At 42.3% G+C, this 26478-nt stretch overlaps 1 protein-coding gene across 1 annotated transcript in view; it reads right to left on the bottom strand.

The window, feature by feature from the left end:
- MYH15 (myosin heavy chain 15) overlaps positions 1–26478 on the bottom strand; it is a 156056-nt gene that overhangs the window by 16209 nt on the left and 113369 nt on the right. Inside the window, 8 exon segments of the mRNA XM_032344388.1 lie at positions 3086–3190; positions 6125–6295; positions 8373–8419; positions 8422–8497; positions 12555–12629; positions 12631–12759; positions 12968–13101; positions 13104–13159. Of these exon segments, the coding sequence (XP_032200279.1) occupies positions 3086–3190; positions 6125–6295; positions 8373–8419; positions 8422–8497; positions 12555–12629; positions 12631–12759; positions 12968–13101; positions 13104–13159 (793 nt within the window).

Genomic DNA, 26478 nt, shown 5'->3' with positions numbered 1-26478 from the left:
AAACTTGTGATAATCATTTCACAATGTAAACAAACATTATATTGTACACCCAACATTAATGCAATGTTATGTGTCAATTTTATCTGAATATAAATAAATAAATACATGAGTAAAGAAACTTCAAGCATTTGTATCGCTTAGCGTGCTACCCCACTCCACCTTAAAGTACAATCTGACCATAGATAATTCATTACTAATTTTACGCTTACTAAAGCAGAGACCAAGATATAAGGAAATGAGACAACTCTATTTTTTCAATAAAATCTATTCTCTTTTCATCTGCCTGTCCCTCTCCATCCCAGGTTTAAGAAATTTGAAGACTCATAGAATTATGTGTTTACGGGAAGTTCTAAAACCAATAGCAGTTTAATTGCTTAAACCCAATTCACGGAGACCAGTAAACTTACTGTGTGGTCAAGGAAGCCACAAAGAAGAAAACTGAAGAAGCCTAGGAGCGGTTGCTGATGTTAACAGTGTTCCTGCCGCTTGAGAAGGCAAAACCTTTGTCAGGCTTAGGTTCACATCTCAGCCCTGTGGTAGGCAGAGGTGTACACAGCTCAGATTTCCCTTCAAGCTGTGAGGTGGGCACTTACCGGAAAACCTCCAGCTGTAGCACCTTTGGGAGTCGCTATAGCATTCACACTGAGATCACCACTCCCCAGGGATCCCCCAGCCAACACCTGGGCCCAGCCAGCAGTTATGAGGATCGGGCCATCACTGCCCAACGTGCGGCTCCTTTCCGGGCAACCTCTGTGCTGGAGACTGCTCAGAGGTGCGCGGCAATCTGCCTCTCCTGGCCCATCATCCTTCCTTCACCCTTTCCTTTCATGGGTGTCAGACTTGCACTGTCGCCTAAAGGCTTTCTCTGCCTGATCTTTCTTGCTCTCCCCTTTGTTTTTCCAGGTCCAATAAATCTCTTGTACTTCTAGAACTCTATCCCGGCACCTGGTTCCCAGAGAAGTTACCCCAAATAATCACATTTTGTTTCCTTATCTCTAAAAAGGAAGACACTATATCTGTAATTAGATTTGTAAGGATTAAATAACATCTATACATAGATCCTTGAATATAGAAAGCAGTTGAAGATAAAATGGAGCAGGTGGATGGGGGGTGCTGCTGAAAAACTGTCTGTACCTTCTATAACGGTTCTAAGTTCCTAGTCCTATGTCCTGCTTTACAGCACATTATTCTGGGTACTGAAGAGAGAAAATCGGATGAACTTCCGAATGCTCAATGGGGACTGGCCATACAATTATAGTGGTTGGGGTCACACTTGATTCCCTTTCTAATATAGTAGGATATCCCCAGAGGATTTTTCCTCAGAAAGCAAAGCCACATTTAGGCCCCTTTAGAAATGACATTTTCAATTGGCATCAAAGAAGACTATCACGAAACACCCCACCTCGTAGTCCTGGTGGTTATTTTGATGTTAAAGGAGAACAGACTGGATCCAGTCGGCATCTATCTTGGATATTTCAAAACCAGGTACTGATATCAAGGAATGTGGAGGGCTCTCCAATGTCTCTTTAAAGTTACGGCGCTTAGCTTAATATCTTGTGTGAAACAGGTGCTCACTAGGTGTTATCTGATTTAACAGCAGAAAAATCATTGCGTAATTGAGTAGATACACTCTAAGCACTGTGCAGACACTTGAAGAAATGAAGAACTATTCCTCCACGCTAGTACCTGAGGGAACAAAAAGGTTATTGCTGAGAAGAACAAAGAGAAAACACAATAGAACAAGAATGCATTCTTGGGGACAATGAAAACCAAAAAAGGATAGCTTTGGTGTTTTGTTCTATAATGAACTTGTCTTCAGAAGAAAAAAATGTCTGAATAATCCGTAGGAAAATAAAAAGAAAACCCTGGACGTTATTAACAGGCTGCACACGGGACTTCCTCACCCTCCTCAAAAGAAGGGCGGAGACCACCTCTCTCCTGCTCCCAAGCTGTTTACCGCCTTTGCAGCACATACCAGGGGCTCACTCCTGGGTGGTTTCCATAGGAGTGCAGCCTAAAGAAGCACCAGACTAACTCGTCTTAGACAAGAACCGCTTATTCGGGAAAGACGAGCTGCGCAAGTAGCTCATTTCATCTTAATTAGCCCAGGACAGGGCTTCTGAAGTGCTCTGCTTTCTTATCTACAGTATCCTTCCTGCTGCGAGGGAGGAAGATGTTGGCATTTCAAACAGCAACTCAGCCTCAGGGACCAGAAGCAAGACGGGCAGATCCAAAGGTGCTGTGAAAGTGGGTGGCCCCTGGAGTGAAGGTGCCTTTTCGCCGGCATGAGCTAGACCATGCGGCAGGACAGGGCTAGAAAGAGACGTCTGGCGTCCGTGTTCGACAACTGGAATACACACCCCAACTTGTGCGAGGAAGACACGAGGCCCCCGAGGGGCCTTTGGTCTCATGGACTCTAGGGGCCCTTCCATTTGAAGGGAAGATAGGTTAGAAAATGAAAATGAAAGGAAGGATGATCTTGTGGCTTCAGAAATGCCTTAATTCCTGGTAAGAAGCCTTCCCACTTCTCTGTTATTGCTGGAGACCAGCGTTGGGCCACAGGGAGAGAAGCTGAGAGCAGGAGGCCCGTCGTGAACCGTTGCTGTGTTTCCACCACCTGGCACCAGCACCAGAGTCCTTGGGGGGCCTGGAGGGTTTGTGTTACCAGAGACTAGGGGTGAGGATGTCCCCTGCTCCGGGGTAGCCAGGGTCGCATGTCACCTGCCGGCTGAGGACACTCCCCCCCCAACTCTCTGGGGGCCACTTCATTTACACGTTGTTCTCACTCAGCCTCTCACAGGAAGGCATCTTTCTGCAAGTGCTGCAGACGTTATGTGTGACAAAACCAGCACCGTATAAATAGCTTTTCGCTTCTAATTGCGACGTGCCACTCCCATTTTGCTCCCTGTAAGCTCTGAAAAGGGACCGTCCCAAACCCCGAATAGCACAGAAGCCCTGGGATTGTCAGTCCGTGTCTACCGCTGAGGGAGGGCGAAGTTGGAGAGAGAACAGCAGGAGACCCGGAAGGCCATTTCAGGCTTGAAGGAGCACGTTTCTCCAGCACCCCAACGGATTCCAGGAGGACCTGACAGGTCAGCTCTCTGACGCATCGCTCCAGCCTGCCGGCTTCCTCCTGGGCCTCTGCCTTGCGACGGATTTCGTCCTCCGGTCGACCTTCCAGTTCGCAAACCTGCAACGAAACCCTGACCTCAGACCACAGGCTGGCCGCCAGTAAGCCAGGGTGACATCGTATTTGCCGACTGGCACGGTCCTTTGCAAGAGAACGACGTCATCTAGAAAGATGCGTTCATTCTCCATCCGGCCATGATTAAACAGGGCCCCGTCTCTGGGAACCCTGGCTCGCCAAAAGCGAGTGGATTAAATTCTGTGGGTTTATAAAAGGCCTCTTTAAACTCTGAAGGCTGTGAGAGGCTCATCCACGCAGAAGTGACAATTCTCCTGTTAAATCACAAAATACACACATATGCGTGTGTAGGAACATCGGAGAGTATACGGAGAATGAGCTACATAGAGCACCCTTTAAGGATCCAGCCACTTTCATTAAAAATATAATAATAAATAAATCAAAAATAAGAAAATTTAAATAAAATTAAATTTAAAAATAAAATTAAAAAAAAAAAAAAAAAAGGAACCAGCCACTGTGCTCTGTGGTCTTAAACTGCCTTCTCCACGGTCAGCTTTGACTCTCTGAAATCTGACCTTGAGGCTCTGTGGCGGATGCAGCACGTTGCCGCCCGGCAGCCCTGTTGTGTGGGCGAGCTATAGCACACTGACAACCTGCCTGCAGCCTGACGGAGTCCTATAAGCAAAGTTAACATTCCTTCAACAAATATTTTATGCCAGCCACACACCAGACCCCAAGGCTAGAGATACAGCCGTGCACAGAACAAACAAAAATCTCTCCCCTATATGAGCATACATTTTAATGAGGGGGAACACACAAAGCAGAATATAGGATATGTTCAGTGGTGAGTTTGGAGAAATAAAGTGGAAACGGGGGTAGAGACTGGAGGGAGGAAGGGTATTGGTTGCTCCTTCTCTTCCCCTCGATGTCCATGGCTCTCTCCCCTGCCTTCTTCTTGACACAAATGCCACCTTCTCCACAGGGCCTCCCTGACTATCCTTTTAAAAATTGCAGTCTAATGCCCGAGGCAGGAATGTGCCCGGAACGTCTGACCCCATCTCTTACTCCCTGCTTCCCTCCCCCCACTTCAGACACACTGCTCTTGCTCTTCCTCAGGGAGAGCAAGTCAGCAGGTGTACCAGTTCTTTATAGAGGAAGCCCATTAAAATAATCTTCTAACCCCCTATCACACCGGAGCCTAAAACATAGTTCTATTGGATGAGACATGAGGCGATGAGACCCCCCTTTAAGATGAAGTTTTCTTGCATGTCTTTTTAAGTGTATTAAAACTCCTCTGGGAAAATCACTATTGCATCAAACCTTAGACATCATATAATTTCACTGTAAATATATCCTCATGTAATCCTAACAGATAATAGTATTATGATTATGTTTTTAAGAAAATTAGTCATAATTCCTTAGTATCAGCCAATATCAGGGGCTCATTGCTACTGAGTTAACACTGGTTCTAGGACTTAATGGTGGAGAAAGAGCAGTGGGAACAAAATTAAAGCCTGCAATCTTAAATTTGAATTGGAAATACCAGTATCAATCCTGTATTATATTTTTATTAGGGAAAAAAGACATATTCTAAGTTCTTGAATTTTATACCTATATGTTTTTTCTCCCATACTAAAAAACTTGGTTCTTATACAATAAAGATTAAATAATTATTGGTTAAAGAATTATATTAGTCTTACTCATAGTAGTAATGATAAGATACCGCTATTTGAAACTGCAAGTACAGTACTTCTTTTGCTATTTTTTTTTCTTTTGTCCTTAGATGTATCCCATGAGGCATGTACAAAGCACTATGTTTAAAAGTCACTGGGAATAATTCATCTGTGGGTTTTATGCTCCCCAAATTGATACACAGTTAGCTTCACTTGTTTCCATTTGTGTTAACATTTTAAGGATTGATTTGTTTTATTCTGCTCTTTGATTTAAACTTGTTTTTTAATTAGGAAGCATGTAAATGCTTTATATGATTTTGCAGTCAAAACAATGGAACAAGTTTCATTCAGAAGGTCTCAGTTTCATCTCTGTGTTCTTCTCCTATGGGTAGCTATTTTTATTCATTTTTGTCTAATCCTGTCACCCCTTCTTTTTGAAAACCTAAGCAAAATGTGTATGTGCACCCATCTTCTAGATTTCCTCTGCTCTTGCACAAAAGCTTGTGACACTACCTATTGACGATGTTGACGATGACTTTTATCATCATTGTACCACTAGGTGGGATCTCCAGAACCTACTACAGAGCTCTTCCTCATTCCTAATTAAGCAGCGTGATTATATGGAGGTACCATGGATGTGCATTGGAATTCTACTGTATGGATATACCATAAATGTGCAAAAGCAATACTGTATTTGTCAGGGGCCCTTCTGAACCATCAAGTCCCAGTGAAATTTTCTTCCTCTCCTCCTAACATTTGTCACCAACTTGTACATAGTCATTGAGATCGATTCAATAGTCAAGAGAGATCTTTCCATTTGTTGTTAAGCTCCCTGAAGGCAGGTGCAATGTCACTGTCGTCTGCCCTTCCTATATCTTCACCAAGCATTTCTTGATCCTTGATTTAGTTGTTTGCCTTCCACTTTCCCTGGCAGATAAAAAAGGTGCATTCTCTGCAGAGCAAATAACAGGAACAAAGACACAAAAGCAAGACTGCACAGATGTACCCAACAGGTAACTCCAGCTGTGGGAAGCCTGGAGTTGGTATGGCTGAATGGAAGAAGATGCATTCTCACTTAGCAGGAAGAGGGGAGGCAGAGTTAATCCAGCCCAACAAAAGTCTTGGTTGATTGCCCAAAGTCAAACAAGAATAAATAAGTATATTGAGATCTGATGCTCTCAATGATCTACAAGTGCTAAAAAGCAGAAGTGATTAGAGAAATAGGGAACATTTGGAGTGATATTCCAGGATAAGACCTTGAATCTGGAGTCATCATGACTCCATCATGACCCATGCAAACGCCTACCCTAGATTCTAATTTCTGGATTTGCTTTCTGTTCCCCGTCACGGCAGTCTGTTCAGCTTCATCCAGCTTTTTTTGTAAGTCTTTAATTGTCTGCTCCATATTCTTTCTCATCCTCTCAAAGTGAGCATTGGTGTCTTGCTCCTTCTTCAGTTCTTCTGATATGTTCGCTGCCTAAAACAGAAAGAAAGGAGCTGGGATAAGACGGCAGCCAAGTGACCTTCACATTTGCACCCACAATCTTCAGGTCAGGATTTGACCAGATGTCATGTCTTCCTCTGTCCTTAACTTGGGTCACCCTCACGTTTGTCAACGATATGGCAATCAAGATGACATCAGCTACAGAGAAACTGGGGTGAGGGATAGCAGAAACTATCTAGAGATGAAGCACTGCATGAACACTGCACAACACAAAAGAAAGCTGACCAACCGGAACAACAGCTCTGAGCAGACGAAAACCCGGGACGTGCCCTGTAGTATCTTGCACCAGGACAAGTACGGAAGGATGCCTATGAAAATCTTTCACATCTCACTTTTATAATTCTGTGATTCACAACAGCAAACAAGTTTAGGCTTCAGGAATTTGGCAGGTACAGATGCTTTCAGTGCCAATAATCTGGCACAAAGAAGGTTAATTCTTGTTTGTGAAGCCTGCTCTTGGCTTTGGCTATGTGTACAAGGGCTTGATGTCTCGACAAAATTATTAAGAACTGGTTCATGAATCTCTCAGTGCACTTAATGTAAGAACACTGTCCTCCCAGCCAAAGCTTCTCTGTCTATCAGGTTACCAACCATCTGTATAATTTAAGTGTGAGACGTCTGTGCAGATGGTGAGGGCAAAGAATGAATTATGGAGGCAACTCTGGGTTCTGCTATGTGGGGTTGGGACTCAGAGCTGATCTATTAGAAAACTCGAAGGTGGGGGAAGAGGTAGTGAGGTTCATTTTTCAACATTGTCAAGAAACTCTCATAAAGGCACGCGAGAGGAGCTAGTCTTCATAATGCATGACTGCATACATTTCCCAAGCTGGAGTAGACACTCTTTTTATCCCATTCTCTCTTTGCGGATTTTCGTAAATGTTAAGCATATTATTCTCCTCTTGGCCATCAAACATTTCCAAGCTTTCACACACCTCTTTTCCATCACGAAATGCCTGCCTTGATACAAAATGGCTGGGTGATAGGCACGCTTCTCTATTCTTAGAGAGGGCTGGATTCTGCAGTGACCTGGTATCCAGGGGTTTGGCGCAAAGGTTTTGTTTAGCTCCTCAACTGGCAAATAACTCGGGCGAATATAGACACAAGCTCTTCCCCTCTTTTGAATTTTAAAATGACTAATATAAAATCCAATTAAATGTCTTGTCTCCCCAGTTCCCATACCCCTTTCATCAAGAGGATCAGCTTCCATTCACATAGCAAAATCAGGGCTGCTACACATAGTCGGGCGTTGATAGACTACACAGAGTCACTCGATGGGGAGAGAGCGAGTGGAGGCTGCAGTTAAGGGTACACTCTGCTCAACAAGCCTGGGGCCTGCAAGATCCTCCATCTCTCTCTGCTAATTTTTATGCTGAGTGTTACCTTCTGCTTGCTATGCCCTTTGAGAGAACTGTTGCATCTGCCCACAGGGGGTGCCCAGCAGTGGCCTTTCTTCAGTTCCCACAAAGCTTCAGACAAGGCTGGCTGCCAATGCTGAGGTTAGTGCCACTTAGGAAAAGCACCCCATCCACAATTTTAAACTTTCAAATAAAGAAGGTACACCAGCCCTGGAACCCTTCTTTACCAACCTGATGGTGCTACTCAAACAACAGTATGGGTTGGAAGAGATAAGTGAAATAAGCTTTCTTTCCAGATCATCATCATCAAACCATTACAGACACTAAGAAAATAGCTATTTGTGGGGACATACAGGAAGAATTGTTTCTAGACTCTAGATGTATTGATTCACAAGTGGAAAGTGGCTTAGCTTTAAAAAACACACACACACAAAAAAAACCCCTCTTGCTTTCATGAGGTTTTGCTTATAGCAATTCAACTGCTCCTTTTTATTGTCTGAGTAGGTTGGAAGGGAGGAGCTAATTGGCCTAATTTTTCAAAATGGGAACAGAGAGGCAAAGGGGTCAGCTAATCTGCTCCTGGCTGTATGGAGAATCAATGGAATTCTTTCTGGCCTCGGATCTGCCTCTGCCCCTCGGCTACCGCTCCGGTCAACTCTGGAGGACGGGAGTGAGGAAGCAGTCAATGGACCCACCTCAGTGGCTGCCTTCTTGACCTTCTCTTCTGCATTTTGACACTCTGCACTGCCTCTTTGGCTTCTTTCTGCATCCTGGCAACATCAACCTCCAGTTTCTTCTTCTGGCTGAGGAGGCTAGTGTTCTAAAGCAAAGCAGCACTCTCGTTAGGCAAGTTGAGACCAGCAATGCAAAAGCCAGCTGGTCGGTGGCGGACATGCAACGGGAATGGGCTCTGGCCGGGAGCAAGTTCCGTTCTAAGCGACTAGTCAGTGTACCGGTCCTTCCAACCCCGGGAAGCCACACTAGAAAACTCCCCTGTGCCAGCAAAGACATATTTGAATGGAAGGTATTTCATCCATTAGAGGCTCGATATCAAAGAGATAGTTTCTCTGAATAAGGAAGTAGAAATGGATCCAGATAAGCTACAAACCCCAAATGTATGTTTGGTTTTCAACTTGTTGAGGAATACGGTTTTCTGCCTTTTATTTTTTGATGTGGTAGAAACAAGTGTTCCAGAGCACAAGTCAGGGTCAGCAGCAGATACTTGGGGAGCAGAAGGTCGGGAAATAAAAAAATCAGTTTCCAGGGGCGCCTGGGTGGCTCAGTGGGTTAAACCTCTGCCTTTCGCTCAGGTCATGATATCAAGGTCCTGGGCGAGCCCTGCATTGGGCTCTCTGCTTGGCAGGGAGCCTGCTTCCCCACCCCCCCTCTGCCTGCTTCTCTGCCTATTTGTGATCTCTCTCTCTCTCTGTCAAATAAATAAATAAAATCTTTTTTTAAAAAAATCAGTTTCCAGTATGCTGCTCTAGGAAAAACAAAAACAAAAACAAAAACCCCCCTTTCTCTTTATCTGCCTCCCTTTCTTCCTGATTTGCAGTGAGGAGGCTCAGATGAGTAGCTCAGATGAGTCTCATCCCCTAGCCCTTAGGAAGCCTCTACCACAGGGGGGGATGCTTGGTGTTCTGTGGCTGGTACTGCCCTAATTCTTTCTTTCCTGGGTTATGACACTAGAGGCTGAGGCTCCCTTTGCTGCTATTTGGCCCATGTTTGAAGCACAGCTTTTCTGAGGGTGTGAAACCTTAGCACAGAGAATGTAATATAAAAAGCACAGGTTCCTATTTTTGATTTTTCTTCATTGTCCTTTCACTTTTCTCTAGCGAGTACCTCTCTCAGAAAGCAGATTGTACCTTGGAAATAGAAAGATATTCCGGCCTCATAGGCTCTGCCCTGCTTCCTCAATGGCATGAAGCATCTTCATCAAGGCCACCGTGCTCTGTCCTCCCAGAGAGCTTAGGTTCTGTGTCCCCAACCCAAGATTTTCCCTGGTGGTGGTGGTGGTGGTGTTGAGGATACGTGTGTTTTACTGGGTATTTTCTGGATGCTCTCTGTACATCACTCCATAGAAACTCTTTCTTTGTAAAGGAATGTATAAATATAAATGCTGACTTGTTTATACATGGAATCATTTAAAATCTGCTAGAGAGATAATTGCCAAAACGTTTTCAAGCTGGATGACTCTAACTGGTTCTTTTGGGGAGGAAGGGGTTTAGGAGATATTGTGCAAGAGGGCAATCTAGACAGTCACAGCTTGGGTTTTAAAAAGAGCACATGTAGTCCGTCAAGGATAAGGCTGGCCTTGTATCTTTATTCTAGGCTCAGAGGTCTGGGAATGCAGAACGTACTAAGAAGGTTCCATTAAAGGTTCATTATGTCATCAAAAGATTGACAGCATTCTATTAACTGCAAGGTGCCCCCACATGATTAAGATTGGGGAGAGGTCCTTGTGAGCAATGTAGTATCACCTAGATACGCTGGTCTAGACAAGGTAGTATCACCTAGATTTGCTGGTCAAAGGGACCAGCAGCATCACCTGAGAATTCATTTGATTCCTGGGTCCCACTGCAGAGATTTTCATTCAGTAGGTCTGAAATGAGACCTGAGAATTTGAATTTTTATGTTAGTTTCTGTTATACAGCAAAGTGTCAGAAACTCTGCCCTAGAGATCAGGTTTCCACGACCTAATTTTCTTTTTGTTTTTTCAAATTCATCTCCTCCTCCCTGTGTCTGCTTTTTCCTCTGGTTGATGTGCTCAGTTCTCTCTAGCCTAGTGTTTTTTCGTCATATTGGGACCCACTGGTGCATTATCAGTTATAATAGGCATGGCAAATGATTTATTACCAATAGCTATTAAGTACTACAGATAGATGATTACTTTTTAAAAATTCAATATCCGACTTTATAAGAATCCTGCTCATTGTATTTAGAGAAGCTTTCCTGAGAGAGAAAGAAAATGTTGAAGTGAGTTAGCTTGCCAGGAATTATGCAGAACACACAGCCTATTTGTTCCATATCACATGGTATCTAAATAAGGTTGTGCCATGCACAGTGTTTTGATGGACACAAAAATCAAGCTGTAGGCACAAATTAATTGCAATGCTTTCTAGCTGAAATATCTTTGGCTGATCCTTCCTTTTTCCCAGTATTTCTAGGAGGGGGCACAACTGGCATTCCGGGAGGGGCAGTTCTTTGTGAGGTAGGATTATCTTGCACCTAGCACAAATATTAGGATCTCTGAACTCTGCCCAGTCAGTGGCACTCTCCAGTCACTGGAGAGTGATCCCAAAATGATTCCACAGACATTGCTAAATACTCCAGGCATGGCAGCTCTGCCTAATCCACCCTTCACGGCACTCACCAGACTGAAACTCCTAAAATGAAAATCTGATCATTTCACTCTTAGCTACTGGAAACTCTTCAATGGATCCCCGTTAACTACAAGACAGAATTCAAGCTGCCTCAGTCTCAGAATCAAGGTTGCTGGGGACCTGGCTCTCCCTGCCTCTTAACACCATTTCTCTGATCTCTCCCACCTCTGCCTCACCATGTTCGAGTGAGTATAGCAATTTCCCTCAACAACCCAAATCTCTTCCTCCCCTAGGATTCTGTCTTTGGTTTCCAGCTGCAGTTAAGCATATTGTGTATCTAGTAGGTCTAGGACTGTCAGAGGAGGCTTTCTGTAGGGATGGGCTTGCTCTGACACTACACACCGGCAGTGGGTTGAAGTTCCTCGCTTAGATCTTCACTTTTTTAAGACGATAGAGACATGCTGCATGGATACCATGTATATCTGCTCAGGGTATGGTGGGTGCCCTGGAAATGTTGACTGATCCATTTACTGTACACGAGGGTTTCTCCTGGTTCTATGAGAATGGCAAACAATTTCAAAATTCTTGCTTTGTGTCACTTACATAACCTTCCATGAGATACCAGAGTCCTGACAGCTCATCAAATCAGTCAGCAGCCACTTAGAATTGTTAGAAATCTCCTGGCTCTGAGGCAGGAACATTTAAAACAAAAAAACAAAAAAACAAAAAAAAAAAAAGAAAGAAAGAAAAGAAAAATCCTGGGATGCTGGGAGAGCATGGGACTTGGAGGGAACAGGAGAAGCAGGAAAGTGGCTCTGGTACTAGGGAATGTTCATATCTCTCCAGAATCCTGGTTATCAATGCTCTGAGAGTCCATTCTTTGGGACTTAGTATTATAGGTTATATTATATGCTCTCCAAAAGAGATGCTAAAGTCCTAACCCCTAATTCAAATCTCTGAATGTGACCTTATTTGGAAACAGAGTCTTTCCAGAGGTAATCAAGTTAAAAATGAGATCATTAGGAGCTGTCTAAATCCAATACAACTGATGTTCTTATTTTAAAAAAAAAAAGGGAAATTTAGATACAAATGTGAACAGAGGAAAAATGGTGTTCAGATGCAGAGAGGATACCATGTGAAGGCAGAGGATTGAAATGATGCAGCTACAAGTTAAGGAGCACCAAAGATCACCAACAAACCTCAGAAGCTAGAAAAAGGCAAGCAAGGATTGACCTACAAGATTCAGAGGGAGCACGGCCCAGCCGACACCTCGGTTTCAGTCATCTAGTCTTCAATACTGGGAAGAATCAATTTCTGCTGTTTTAAACCAGCCAGTTTGTGGTCCTGAGTTGTAAAAGCTCTAGGAAACTAATACATCCAGGAATAAATGAAGAGTGTGCCCACTGCTTTGCTGCCAAAGATTTAACCTATGCCTCATATAGCACACCCAAGGCCTGACATGGCAACTAGGTATGGTCCGAGGCTGAACAGTAGGTGGAAACAATGGCCTTCACACTGCTGACGCAGCTAATGGGGAGAATTTATGGGCCTCACCTGGGTATGGAAAAGGTTGATTCTCTCTGTGGCCTGTAGGAGCTCTTCCTCTGCCAGCCTGCACCCCTGTTCTGTCTTGCTTGTACAAGGACCTCAGTTCCTCCAGCTCAGAGTGGAGAAGAGAGTTGTGCTTCTCGGCCATAGCCCCCTGCTCCTTCAGCTCACTGTTCAGGAGTGTGCTGTCATCTAGCTGTACCCGAAGGTCCTGTGAGAGAAAACACGGGCCTGGGGCACAGATCGCTCTGAGTTCAATGGGCTCTGCACCTGCAAGTCTGCTCTGGCCAAGCCTCCACCAGTTTAAATTTAAGTATGTTCCTGCTCTCTTGAAGGATTAGATTTGTTGCCCTTACTGTCATTGCTCAACATAATCGGTCTCTCTGTTTGTTTATTCCCTGCCCCCATAGTACATATACCTTGATCTGGGTCTGAAGCTGGCCCAGGGATTTGGTTGTTTCTAACACCTGCCGGTTGGCACAGTTAAGCTGAAGTTCTGTCTCATTGAGGCCCCCTTCCACATTCTTCTTCAGCCGGGTCGCTTCAATTCTCTTCTAGTATCAGAATCCAGACTAGACTGCAGGGAGTCAACAGCACATTGCTGGTTCCTCCTAAATTTAGAATAACATTCAGGGGGAAAAATCATGCACCCAAATTGAGAAAGGTTACCTGCTGTGTACATAATAGTTTAGGAAACAGAAAAAAAAAATGAAAATTCAAGAAAAATTCTGGGAAATTGACAAAATGAGTCTAAGGTTGTCATTTAGAAACATAGCGGTTGGGGCACCTGGGTGACTCCATCAGTTAGGTGGCCAACTCTTGATTTCAGCTCAAGTCATGATCTCAGGGTTCTGGGATCAAGCCCTGCATCCAGCTCTGCATTTTGTGGGGAGTTGGCTTGAGATTCTCTCTCTCCCTCTCCCTTTGCCCCTCACCCCACTTGAATGCTCACTCATGCTCTCTCTCCCTCAAATAAATAAATAAATCTTTTTAAAAAACACAGACGTTGAAGGCTTAGGTTAATGAGCATCATAACAGATTAAGAATCCTAGAACACCTTCCCACAAGAATCAAGGAAAGTACCAAAATCTTTGTGACATTCCAGTGGGGGAGCCTTAGCCTTATCTAAGATGCCCTAAAGAACAGCATAAGGCAAACACCTAGATTTCCTAGAGTGGTTAAGTAAAAAGGAAGGATGCTCTTCCTGACAGCTATAACATTTAAACTACTTTCAATGGTGAAACACATTTGTACAAGGCAAGAAAGAGCCACACAGGCTAACAACTCAAGGACCAGCAATACTGCTCTAATGGCCTGTCGATGCTTAGTTCTTCTATAATAGCACGGTTATCTTTCTCTAGGAGTTGGAGTAGTCAAGGGTAAGCTGAGAAAACCAACTGCTGTGTAAATATTGAGTTGTTTCAATATTTCTTCCTAACGACAAAGCCCTATGCTGAAACTATATTTGAAAAGTGACAGAAGTTTAGACAATGGATGTGTGTTCAGGAAAGTAATGAAAAACTCTGGGAAACTCATGGCAACCATTTCCCAGCATCCTAGCAGTTAGTTTGGGACTATGTGACTGAATCCTGGCCACTGGATTATGGGCAGAAATGTTTCCAGGCCTTGCCCATACAACATTTTCACTTTTATGGTCTATGACTCCCGTTTTCCACATCTATAGCAAACTTGGTGGCCACATATGGAAGATTGTGGCACCACAAGAAGGAAGAAACCTGGGTTCTTGAATGACTTTGAAGAATAGTGGCTTGCTCTGTAACCTAGCCTACATTGGACTTGGACATAAAGCAGAGATGAACTCTGATAGTTTTAAGTCACCAAGGTTTGTTATTTGTGAGCCAGAACAGGTTAACTGCTATAACCAACATGCCCTGTTAAACTTACCCTATGAAACAGGACTTAGTGCTGGAGAGACAAGACAGAGGTGGGAAGAACCTTCTTATTCTTCATCACAGAGCCCATTATCACAAATAGTAAGAATGTACTCAACTTGTATCAGAATTAGGTCTGCACTGAAATGTCATTGAACCTGTGTCCTCAGCTCTAAGGCCAATCAGCAAGGCATATAGCCCACATTGGGTAGGAGTATAGTTAGAGTTTTCAATTAGATGATAGGAGGAGGGGCCACTTGTCACAACCACTTTTCTCCCCACTGGTGGGAGGAAGTCTCGAGCTAGTTATGGAAACATATGGGAAAATGTAAAGCCCAGAGTGAGTACATCTCCTCTGCTAACCCCACGTCCCTGCACCCAGCAAGTTGAGGTCAGCCTCTCATGTCTATTCTTACGTCCTGGGCTTCTGTTCAGCTTCCAGTTCAGAATCCTACAGGGATGCCAGTATATAAAGTTAAAAGAGACTATTACAGTTGAATATGTGCCTTCCCATTCATATGTCAAAGCCCTCAACCCCAGTACTTCAGAATGTGACTATCTTTGGAGACATGACCTCTGAAAGAGGTGATTAAGGTAAAATGAGGCTGTTGGGTGGGGCTGAATTCAATCTGATTTGTGTCCCTATAAAAAGAGAAAATTTGGACATACACAAACCCACCAGGGATGCACATGCACAGAAGAAAGACCATGTGAGGACACAACAGGAGAGGCGTCATTTGCAAGCCAAGGAGAGGCCTCAGGGGAAACCAAACTTGCCAACACCTAGATTGTGGACTTGCAGCTTCCAGAACTGTGAGAAAATAAATTTATGCATTTAAGCCACTCAGTCTGTGTTTCATTATGGCAGCCTAAGCAGACTCACACAGGGACTCACATTCTCAAAATCACTAAAAGCTCTAAGACGCTTACTAAAAGCTCTAAGACGCTTCTTTGTTTTACAGCGAGGAAACTTATTTTCGCCACAGCCGACTATCCTTATGCAGGAACAAAAGTATTCCTAGTTTGGTGTCAAAATCCTCTGTACAGAGATACATTTTACTTAAACAATGTTTCAAACTGTATTTTTCTACAGTCGTTTATGAATCTTCATGAGAGCCTGCAGACAGTAGAAATTACTGTGGTTTGAGAGGCTTGGATAGGATACAGGCTTAGAGAATGGCCTCTAGACGATCAATACATTTCATGTATAGTTATGTTTTAAAATGAAAACTCCTCCAAGTACCTTTAAAAAAAAAAATGAAGCACTCAGGACCAGAACAATATAGTAAGAAGTTCTTGCCCTCACCCCCAGAAATGTGGAAGACAATTTGAAAAAGGAAACCAAAAGAAAAAAAATCAGTATAAAAATTTAAAACTTAAGGAGGGAAACCATCAATAAAACAAAAAGGCAACCTACTGAATAGGAAAGGAAATTTCGAGTGATATACCCAGTAATAGATTAAGATCCAAAATATATAAAGAACTTATACAACTCAACACCAAAAGTAATAATAATGATAATCTGATTAAAAATGGGCAGAAGACATGAATAGACATTTCTTCAAAGAAGATATATAGATAGCCAACAGACACAAAAACAGATGCGCAGCATCACTCATCATCAGGGAAATGTAAATCAAAACCACAATGAGATATTACCCCACACCTCTGAGAATGACTAAACTCAGAAACAAACAATAATAAGGGTTAGGGATGAAAAGGAGAAAAAAAGAACCCTCATGCACTGTTGGTGGGAATGCAAATTTGTGCAATCACTATGCGAAACAGTATGGACATTCCTCAAAAAAATCAAAAATAAAATTACCATATGATCCAGTAGTTCTACTACTGGACATTTACCCAAATAAAACAAAAACACTAATTCAAAAAGATAGATGCACCCTTATGTTTATTGCAGCATTATTTACAATAGCCATGAATAGAAGCAACCCAAGTACCCGTCGATAGGTAAATGGATAAAGAAGATATGGTACAGACTTCTAGGGGAGATGAAGGAATAGGAGGACCCTGAGCTAACCTCATCCCATGGATACAACTAGATAACAATACATCAATGTAAATAAACCAGAAAACAATACACAGACTGGCAGAACTGATTTTACATAAATAGAAGTAGAGAAAAGACCACATGGAAGAATGTAGGAAGGGCAGAGACATTGTTGGGACCTAAATGGACATGTGGGATTGTCCACAGTATTGAGAAATATAGAGACAAGGGAAACAGACCCTCATACTAAGCACCCCAGGCATGAGGAACCTGTGTGGGAAACATAAATCCCCATAAAATTTGGCTTTGAAAACCAGAGGGGCCTGGCTTCACGAATTCTTACAATTGGGCTTGGCACTTGGAACTTTAAAAATCATTGGGATAGTTACTGCAAGAGAAATGGAAAACTGAACCCCATCCTTAAAGAGACTGCATAACAAATAGCAAAGATGCAGAGAAGGGGAACTCTCTTGTACCATTAGTGGGAGTGCAAACTGGTGCAGCCACTCTGTAGAACAGTTTGGAGGTTTCCCAAAAAGTTAAAAATAGAATTACTCTATGATCAAGCAATTGCACTATTGGGTATTTACCCAAAGAATACAAAAATATAGATTCCAGGGGTATATGCACCCCTATAATTTATAACAGCATTATCAACAGTAGCTAAACTATTGAGAGAGCCCAAATGTCCACTGACTGATAAATGGATAAAGAAGATGTGGGATATATATTAATCACTCAGACACACACACACACGCACACACACACACACACACAACCCCTGAAATCTTGCCATTTGCAAAAATGTGGATGAGCTAGAGTGTATTATACTAAGTGAAATAAGTCAGTCAGACAAAAATAAATACTATATGATCTCACTCATATGTGGAATTTAAGAAAGAAAACATACAAAAATAGGGGGAGGGGTAAAAAAGGAGAGAAGGAAACAAACCATAAGAAACTGTTAACAATAAAGAACAAACTGAGGGTTGATGGAGGGAGGCAGGTGGGGGAATGGGGTTAGATGATTGATGGATATTAAAGAGGGCATTTGTTGTGATGAGCACTGGGTGTTGTATGTAAGTGATGAATCACTGAATTCTACTCCAGAAGCCAATATTGCACTGTATGTTAACTAACTAAAATTTAAATTAAAAAAAAAAGAAAAAATGCCTGGGTTATAAGGGAAGATTTATTTACTAATTTTCATAAGCCACTACTTTTAAGAGCAGACACACGGCTGACTTTCCTAGCACATAGGAACAGACACAGCATTAGACAAAATTTGAGGAGACAGAGGAATATGCCCCAAATTAAAGAATAGGACAAAATCACAACAGAAGAGCTTAACAAAACCAAGATAAGCAATATGCCTGAAAGAGAATTTAAAGTAATGGTCATGAAGATACCCACAAAAGAGTGGATGACCTCAGTGAGAGCCTTAATAAAGAGGTAGAAAACATAAAAAAGAAAGAGATGAAGATCTCAATAACTGAAATTAAAAATACACTAGAGGGAATAAATAGTAAACTAGAGGAAGCAGAAGAATAAATTAGTGACCTAGAAGATAGAGTAATGGAAAGAAATCAACCTGAACAGGAGAGAGAAAAATAGTAATAAAAGCTGCTAATAGACCTAAAGAACTCAGTGACACTATCAATCATAATAAAATTTGCATTATAGGGATTCCAAAAGGAAAAGAGAGAGAAAAGGGGGCACAAAATCTATCGGAAGAAATAATAGCTGAAAATTTCCTGAATCTGGGGAAAGAGAAATCCAGATCTAGGAGGCAATGAAAGTCTCCAAGAAAATCAATCCAAGGAGATCTACACCAAAACACACAATTAAAACGGCAAAAGTAGTGATAATGAGAGAACTTTAAAAACAAGAAAGAAAATAGTTACATACAAGGGAAACCCCATAAGCCTATCAGTTGCTTTTTTAGCAGAAACTTTGCGGGCCAAAAGAGAGTGGCATGATAGACTCAAAGTGCTGGAAGAAAAAAACCTACAACCAAGACTACTCAATCCGGCAATGCTACCATTCAGAATAGAAGGAGGGATAAATAGTTTCCCAAACTAAAGTTACAGGAACTCTTGACAATTATAGCAGCCCTACAAGAAATGTTAGAGACTTTTTGAGTGGAAAGACTAAGTAGGAATGAGAAAATTAGGAAGCACAAAAGCAGTAAAATTAAGTGTATCGATAAAAATCAGTTAAAGGACTCACAAAATAAAAGGGTGTAAGGTATGACACCATATACCTAAAACATGGAGGGGAGAGGAATAAAGAATGGGTTCAAATTTAAGGGACGATAAACTTAATCTAGATTGCCATATGCATGTTATATATAAACATGATAGTAACCATAAATCAAAAACCAGTCATAGATATGCAAAAAATAAAGAAAAAGGATTCAGTATATATCACTAAAGAAATCCAGCAAACCATGAGAGAAAAGGTCAAGAGAAGAAAAGAATAGAACTACAAAAACACCATAAAACAAGTAACAAAATGGTGATCAGTATATACCTATCAATAATTACTTTGAATGTAAATGGACTAAATGGTCAAATCAAAAGACATAAGGTGACAGACTGGAAAAAAGAGCAGGACCCCTCTATATGCCACCTACAAGAGACTCCTTTCAGACCTAAAGATGCCTGCAGATTAAAGGTGAAGGGATGGATGTGGTCATGTGGCTCATCTTAGCTGCCATCTTCCTACCATTTCTCCGGCTCTACTGCTAGCTTGACAACCCCACCCACCCATAATGCAGTCTCAACAAGGACAAGAATACATTCAGCCCTGCTGCAACAGCTTCATTTTCCACCCGGCCTCACCATGGGATGGGTCTAGGCCAGCATCTGCTATAGGGCCAAGCTGCGCATGCACATGCTTAGCATGTATGTACCCTAGGCCACAAAGGTGCCTGCAGGACTACAGAAAAAGGGCTGGATGCAGCAACAGGGGCTATGCAACTGTAAGAAGAGCCAGAGGACAGCAGCCTGATGTGGGTGGGGATGACGGCCACCCATATGCCAGGGTCTGGCCAGAGTCAACTTGGGAGTGCTGGCTGCTGGAGGTCTGCACTCTGGCAGGTGCCTGTCAGATGCCAGCTCACACTCCCTGTTTTCTCTGTGCTGCCAGGGTGCCAGGTGCACAGCACCACAGCAGCATGTTCTGAGGCTCAGTGGCCCAGGTGCACAGGAGTACTTTACCTTCACACTGTGGTGATGGGTGTGCTGCTGCTCTGCTGGCTCCCCTTCAGCTACAGCCTGCAGGGCATCTGCCCCAAGGCATGCCAGGTGCGGACCTGCTCTACAAGTTCCTTTTCTGGATTGGCTACTGCCAAACTACTGCAACAGCTTGCTTAACCCGGCGATCTACACCATCTTTAACCAGGACTCCAGGTTCTGCTGTTGGTGGAGAAGGGGCTTCAGGCAATGAGCTGAGTTTCTCACCTGACAGAGACCCTGGCAGCTACCTGCAGAGAAGTGGAAAGGCTGATCCCCCAGGAGAAAGCAGGGGCAGCTTCCCCAGAGACCCATGGATGGATTGGTCTCTAGGGCACAGTGGATGGTGGGGCAGGGCAGGAGGTGGGCTGAGACATTTCAGGGTACCTAGGGAGAGGAAACAAGAGAGGGGCAACCCCTCTGCCTTCCCATCTGAGCAGAGGCCAGCTTCTGGGACTCTGGGAGCCCTGCAACAGTTTAGCTCTGAGGTCAGGGTCTTAGACAGCAGAGGCAAATGCAGCCTCCCACACAAGAGAGAAGGGAGCCCCCATCAACACACCACTATCCTGATCCACCACTGAGCAAGAGCTGACTTCCTCAAGACTTAGTGGGGGCAGTTATCCTAGGGAAGGAAAGAGAGCACTGACAATCTTTAGTTACTGAAATTATAAATATTTGCCAAAATTGAGAGCGAAAACAGCTAAACTACTTTCTATATAAAACTTTGTAATAAAAAATAAATAGAGGGAGAATAGCATTTACCATGCAAATGGAAGTTAGGGTAGAAATACTTATATTTAGACAAAATAGACTTTAAAGCAAAGAGACAAAGGAAGACACTGTATAATCATAAAGCGAACAATCCGAAAAGAAGATATAATAGTTGTAAATATGTACATACCCAACATGGGAGTACCCAAATACATAAAGTAGCTAATAACAAACATGAAGGAAGTAATTGATAGTAATACAGTAATTGTAGGGGACTTTAGCACCCAACTTACAGCAAAGGATAGATCATCCAAACAGAAAATCAACAAGGAAGCAGTGACTTTGAATGATACACAGGACCAGATGGACTTAACAGATATATTCAGAATATTCCATCCCCAAACAGCAAAATACACATTCTTTTCAGTTATACACGGAACATTCTCCAGAAAAGATCACATATTAAACCACAAACAAATCTCAATGAATTCAAAAGATTGAAGTCCTAGCATGCATCTTGTGTGACCACAATGTTATAAAACTAGAAATCAATCAGAAGAAAAAATCTGGAGAGAAAACAAATGCATGGAGGCTAAATAACATACTACCAAATAATGAATGGGTCGACCAAGAAATCAAAGAAGAAATAAAAAAAAATGGAGACATGGAGACAAATGAAAATGAAAACACAAACATCCCAAAATCTTTGGGATGCAGCAGAAGCTATTCTAAGAAGGAAGTTTATAGCAATATGGGACTATCTCAAAAAGCAAGAAAAATCTCAAACAACCTACCCCTACACCTAAAGGATCAAGAAAAAGAACAAGCAATACCTCAAACCAGTAGAAGGAAGGAAATAATAAAGAGTAGAGCAGAAACAAACAAAATAGAAATTAAAAACAATAGATCAATGAAACTAGGAGCTAGTTCCTTGAAAAGATCAACAAAATGATAAATTTTTACCCAGACTCATCATAAAGAGAGAGAGAGGACTCAAATAAACAAAATCAGAAACAAAAGAAAAATAATAATCAACACCAAAGAAATACAAAGGATTGTAAGAGAATATTATGAATATTGATATGCCACTAAACTAGATAACCTAGAAGAAACAGATAAATTCCTTTCTAGGAATTTATATAACCTCCCCAAACCAATTCAGGAAATAGGAAAAAAATTCTTTTTTAGAAATAGAAAATATGAACAGACAAATTTTCAGCATTGAAATTGAATCAGTAATCAAAAAACTCCCAACAAACAAAAGTCCAGGACCAGATGGCTTCACACGTGAATTCCACCAAACACTTAAAGAAGAATCAATATTTAATCTTATCAAACTATTCCAGAAAATAGAATAGTCAGGGAAACTTTCAAATTTATTCTATGAGGCTGGCAATATGACACCAAGACTAGATAAAGACACTACAAAAACAAAGAACTATTGACCAGTATCTCTAATGAACATAGATGCGAATATCCTCAACAAAATATCAGCAAGCCAAATCCAACTATACTGCACATTGAAAAAAATCATTCATCATGATTAAGTGGGAGTTATTCCTGGGATGCAAGAGTGGTTCAATATTTGTAAATCAATCAATGTGATACATCACATCAACATCAAGAAAAAGGATAAAAACCATAGATCTTTTCAACTGATGGAGAAAAAGCATTTGACAAAGAACATCCATTCATGAAAAAAAAGTTTCAACAAAGTGGGTTTATGGGGAGCATACCTGAGCATAATAAAGACCATATATGAAAAACCCACAACTAACATTATACACAATGGTGAGACACTTAGAGCTTTTCTCCTAAGATCAGGAACAAGAGAAAGATGTCCATTCTCATCAGTTTTATTCAACACAGTACTAGAGTAGGGAGTCCTTACCTCAGCAATCAGACAACAAAAGAAAGGCATCCATATCAGCATCCATAGTGGTAAAGAAGTAAAACTCACTATCTACAGATGATATTACATATAGAAAACCCTAAAGACTCAACCTAAAATTTACTACAGCTGATAAATTAATTCAGTAAAGTCATAGGATACAAATCCCTTCAGACAAGGGAAACAAAAGCAAAAATCAACTATTGGGAGTATCTGAAAATAAAAGATTTTACACAGGAAAGGAAGCCATCAACAAAACTAAAAGACCACCCACTGAAGGGACCTTTGTGAATGCCATGCCAATAAAGGGTTAGTATCCAAAATATCTGAAGAACTTACATAACTCAACACCAAAACCCCCAAATAATCCAACTGAACAATGGGCAGAAGACATGAACAGACATTTCTCCGAAGAAGACATGCAGATGGCCAAGAGATACATAAACAGATGCTCAACTTCACTCATCATCTGGGAAGTGCAGATCAAAATCATAATAAGATTTCACCTCACACCTGTCAGAATGGCTAAAATGAAAAACACAAGAAATAATAAATGTTAGGTGAGAATGTGGAGAAAAAGGAACCGCCATACACTGTTGGTGGGAATGCAAACTGGTGCAGCCATTGTGGAGAACAGTTCCTTAAAAAATTAAAAATACAATTACCCTATGATCCAGTAATTCCACTACTGGCTATTTACCCAAAGAAAACAAAACCCCTAATTTGAAAAGATATATGCACCCTCATGTTTACTGAAGCATTATTTACAATAGCCAAGTTATGGAAGCAGCCCAAGTGTCCACCAATAGATAAATGGATAAAGAAGATGTGTGTGTGTGTAATATTACTCAGCCATAAAAAAGAATGGACTCCCGTATCAATCTATAGGGTATAATGGATGGATCTAGATGGTATCGTGCTACGTGAAATAAGTCAGTCAGAGAAAGACAAATACCATATGATCTCACTCATATGTGGAATTCAAGCAACAAAACAAATGAACAAAGAAAAAAAGAGACAAATTGAGAAAGAGACTCATAACATAGAGAACAAACTAATGGTTACCAAACAGGAGCTGGGTGGGGGCTGGGTGGAATAGGTGAAGGGGATTAAGAGTGTACTTACTGTGACGAACACTGAGTACTGTACAGATCTATTGAGTCACTGTATTGTATACCCGAAACTAAGACAACATTGTATATTTTTTAAATTTTAGAATTAAAAAAAAAAAAACTCAAATCTTGAAAAAAAAAAAACCCTTAGAATTACAAAAAAAAACCCCAACTTTAAGATCTTAACGGTTTTAAATGGTCAGTCAATTCAATAGGTCAGTTTTTTTCTCTTGCAATATTATTCATGTATATCAGAGAACTGTAAGACTTTCCTTAACTCTAATATATAGGATTTAGCTTTAAAATGATTAACAGATATTTTCCTGACTAAATACCATGTCTGTGTTTGAGATCCTGTTTTTTAAGACATGCTAAAATATTTTACTTAGAAACGAGAAAAGACTTAAACATATTCTTCTGGCAGAAACTCAGACAGTAAACGAAATTAAGTTTGATGGTGCTTATAAATTAAGACTGCGTGTGAAGTTTGACATCACTGAGTTCTGAAGAACAGACCAAAGGGAGAGAAAACATGATAGAGCATTAGCAGATCCTGCAAGGCTAGAGGCCAGGGGTGGGCAAACGAGAAGCTATGGGCCAAATCCAGCCATGCCCATTTGATTTCCTGTTGTCTATAGTTGCTTTCAAGCTACAGCTGCAAGGTTGAGTAGAGATAGAGACCCTATGGCCTGTGCAAGCCACAAATATTTACTACTGATGCTGCTTGGGGGTTGCTAGCCCAAACTGTGGCACCATGGCATATTAAATTTCTTAAGCTCAAGGAGTTCAAGAAAACAACAAAACCAGGAAGATCGCTCTAAATACTTCTGCCCTTCTGTGCTGAATGCAGTACATAAATCTCGCATGTGAAGGATACCCTTCCCCTGTACAGAAGGAAGGGACTCGTCCTTACCACCAAAGGGGGAATTTAGGGCCAAGAAGGCTATATAAACAAACCTTGCTAATTCTTCAGCATTTGCTACCCCTGGCCCAAATCCCCATGCCTTGTCAATACTTCACAAGTTCATGGTTTCTATGTCTTCCTGCTCTGGTCATGTCTCCAGGTCTTTTCCCTCTTGTGAAGGCGCCTCCTGTGCACGTAAAAATTCAATAACATGTGTATACTTTTCTCCTGCTACTCTGTCTTCAGTCAGTTTAATTCTTAGGACCAGCCAGAGACCCAAAGAGGGTAAAGAGAATTTTCCACTCCCCTACCCTATCTGATCCCATACAGAAGTTTTTGTTCAACCTTTCTATAGGTGATCAAACCAAAGCAAGCTAATGCATTTTGACAGAGTAAGGAATTTCAGTGCCTCATTCCCAAAAGCTTCCCAGCACGTCTCTGTGTGTGTCTGGAGAGAGCTGAAGACAAGGCAGGTGCACCCTGGGCCCTCGCACATCCCAGCATTTCCCTGTCCTGAGCTGGAGGAGGGAGACATTCAGTGGTCTCTGAAAATTCAAGACACACCTGACCCACTTGTTTTCAACCCAGTTCTGAGTCTTCTATTAGAACCTGACTTGGGTCACAGTTACAGCCACTTGCTAGCCTTCCTGCTAGCAGCCATCGTTCCTGTATCTAGGATGGGGGTGACCAAAGCCAGCCACCAACACGCCTCCTCTCCTCCCATCAGCAACAGTGTCATCACCTCCCTACCTCCAGCTATATTAATCAGAGCCTTTGTAGAAATCTTTTTTTTTTTTTAAGATTTTATTTATTTATTTGACAGAGATCACAAGTAGGCAGAGAGGCAGGCAGAGAGAGAGAGGAGGGGAAGCAGGCTCCCTGCCGAGCAGAGAGCCCGATGCGGGGCTCGAACCCAGAACCCTGGGTTCATGACCTGAGCTGAAAGCAGAGGCTTTAACCCACCGAGCCACCCAGGTGCCCCCTTTTTTTTTTTTTTTTTTTTTTTAAAAGAAAGCCCTACTGAATCCATAAAAGTTTAGGAAGTCCCAGCAAGAATAGCAGACACAGTGTCTGGCCAACGTGAAGTGCTCAAATATGTGTTTAACAAGTGGAACGTATGACACACACACCAGCTGCTTCTACTTTTCCCCACCAACAGGACTCCAGCTCCCTCAGGATTAGTCCTCACCCAAAGATAGCAGAAGAGTTGAATGCATCAGGCCGCTTGCAGCGCGATCAGGTCCCTGCCCTCGACTGGGTCTCTGCTGCTTTCTCTGGTCCCTTCCACGGGTCTCCAGTTTCTGTGGCCTTTCCCAAGGCTGATGTGGACCGAAGACCTAGAACCTCAGCAGGCCCAGGCAATACTCTCCTCGAGTTCTAGAACATTACTTGGCTTATCCTTGATTGCTGGAAGGCTCTGCTTTGCCTGGGCTTCCCCCTCTACCCCTGCCACTCTTTTCACTTCCTTGGGACCCGTTGGCCTCCCTGCCCTGAAGTCCCATGAAAGCATCAGATTCAAACCAAAGCATCCAGATACAACCCGCACTTGCACGGAGGAGCCCTTCTGTACAAACGTCTGCCAGGGCCTCTGTGATATTCTGTAAGAGAGGCTCATCTCTCCTTTCCGGATGTACCTATTATAGTGATTATGAATCATTAACTAAAACTCCTGACGAGCTCGCCCCACCCTCCAGCCCGCCCCTTCCTTTTTCAGGCCCCTCAAGGCTTCAAGCTAGGGTTCGCTCTTTCTTCTTCCAGCCCTGGCTGTTTGGATCTCCACTTCCTTTGCAGTAAGATTATCATAATTGGTGAACGGCTCTAAGACATTCCGATGTACCTGACAAGACGCAGACTCTCGGAGGATTCATTTTTTCTCAGCTTGGTTTATTAATAGGTGCAGGCTTGACGTTACCTGAAATGAGTTTTTTTAACTGCACAAAGAAATGTTCGTTTTTGTTCCTCACGGAAGGAAGCAGGGCAAATATCAAGGCCCGATGTTTTGCCCTTCATCAAAAAAAATTCTTTTAGACACTGACTCAGAGCCTCTTAAGTCGACCAGAATTCATCCCTACAGTTAGTCCTCGAGAGGGAAAAATGCTAGTGAGTGAGAGCAAGGGTAACTCAAAGCACACAGAGGGCCAAATGTGGCTTGATGGCCTCATTAAAAAAATGACAC

Source organism: Mustela erminea, chromosome 1, assembly GCF_009829155.1.
Source record: "Mustela erminea isolate mMusErm1 chromosome 1, mMusErm1.Pri, whole genome shotgun sequence".
NCBI lineage: Eukaryota > Metazoa > Chordata > Mammalia > Carnivora > Mustelidae > Mustela > Mustela erminea.
Note: the sequence above shows the minus strand (reverse complement) of the source record. Positions and strands in the feature narration are given on the sequence as shown.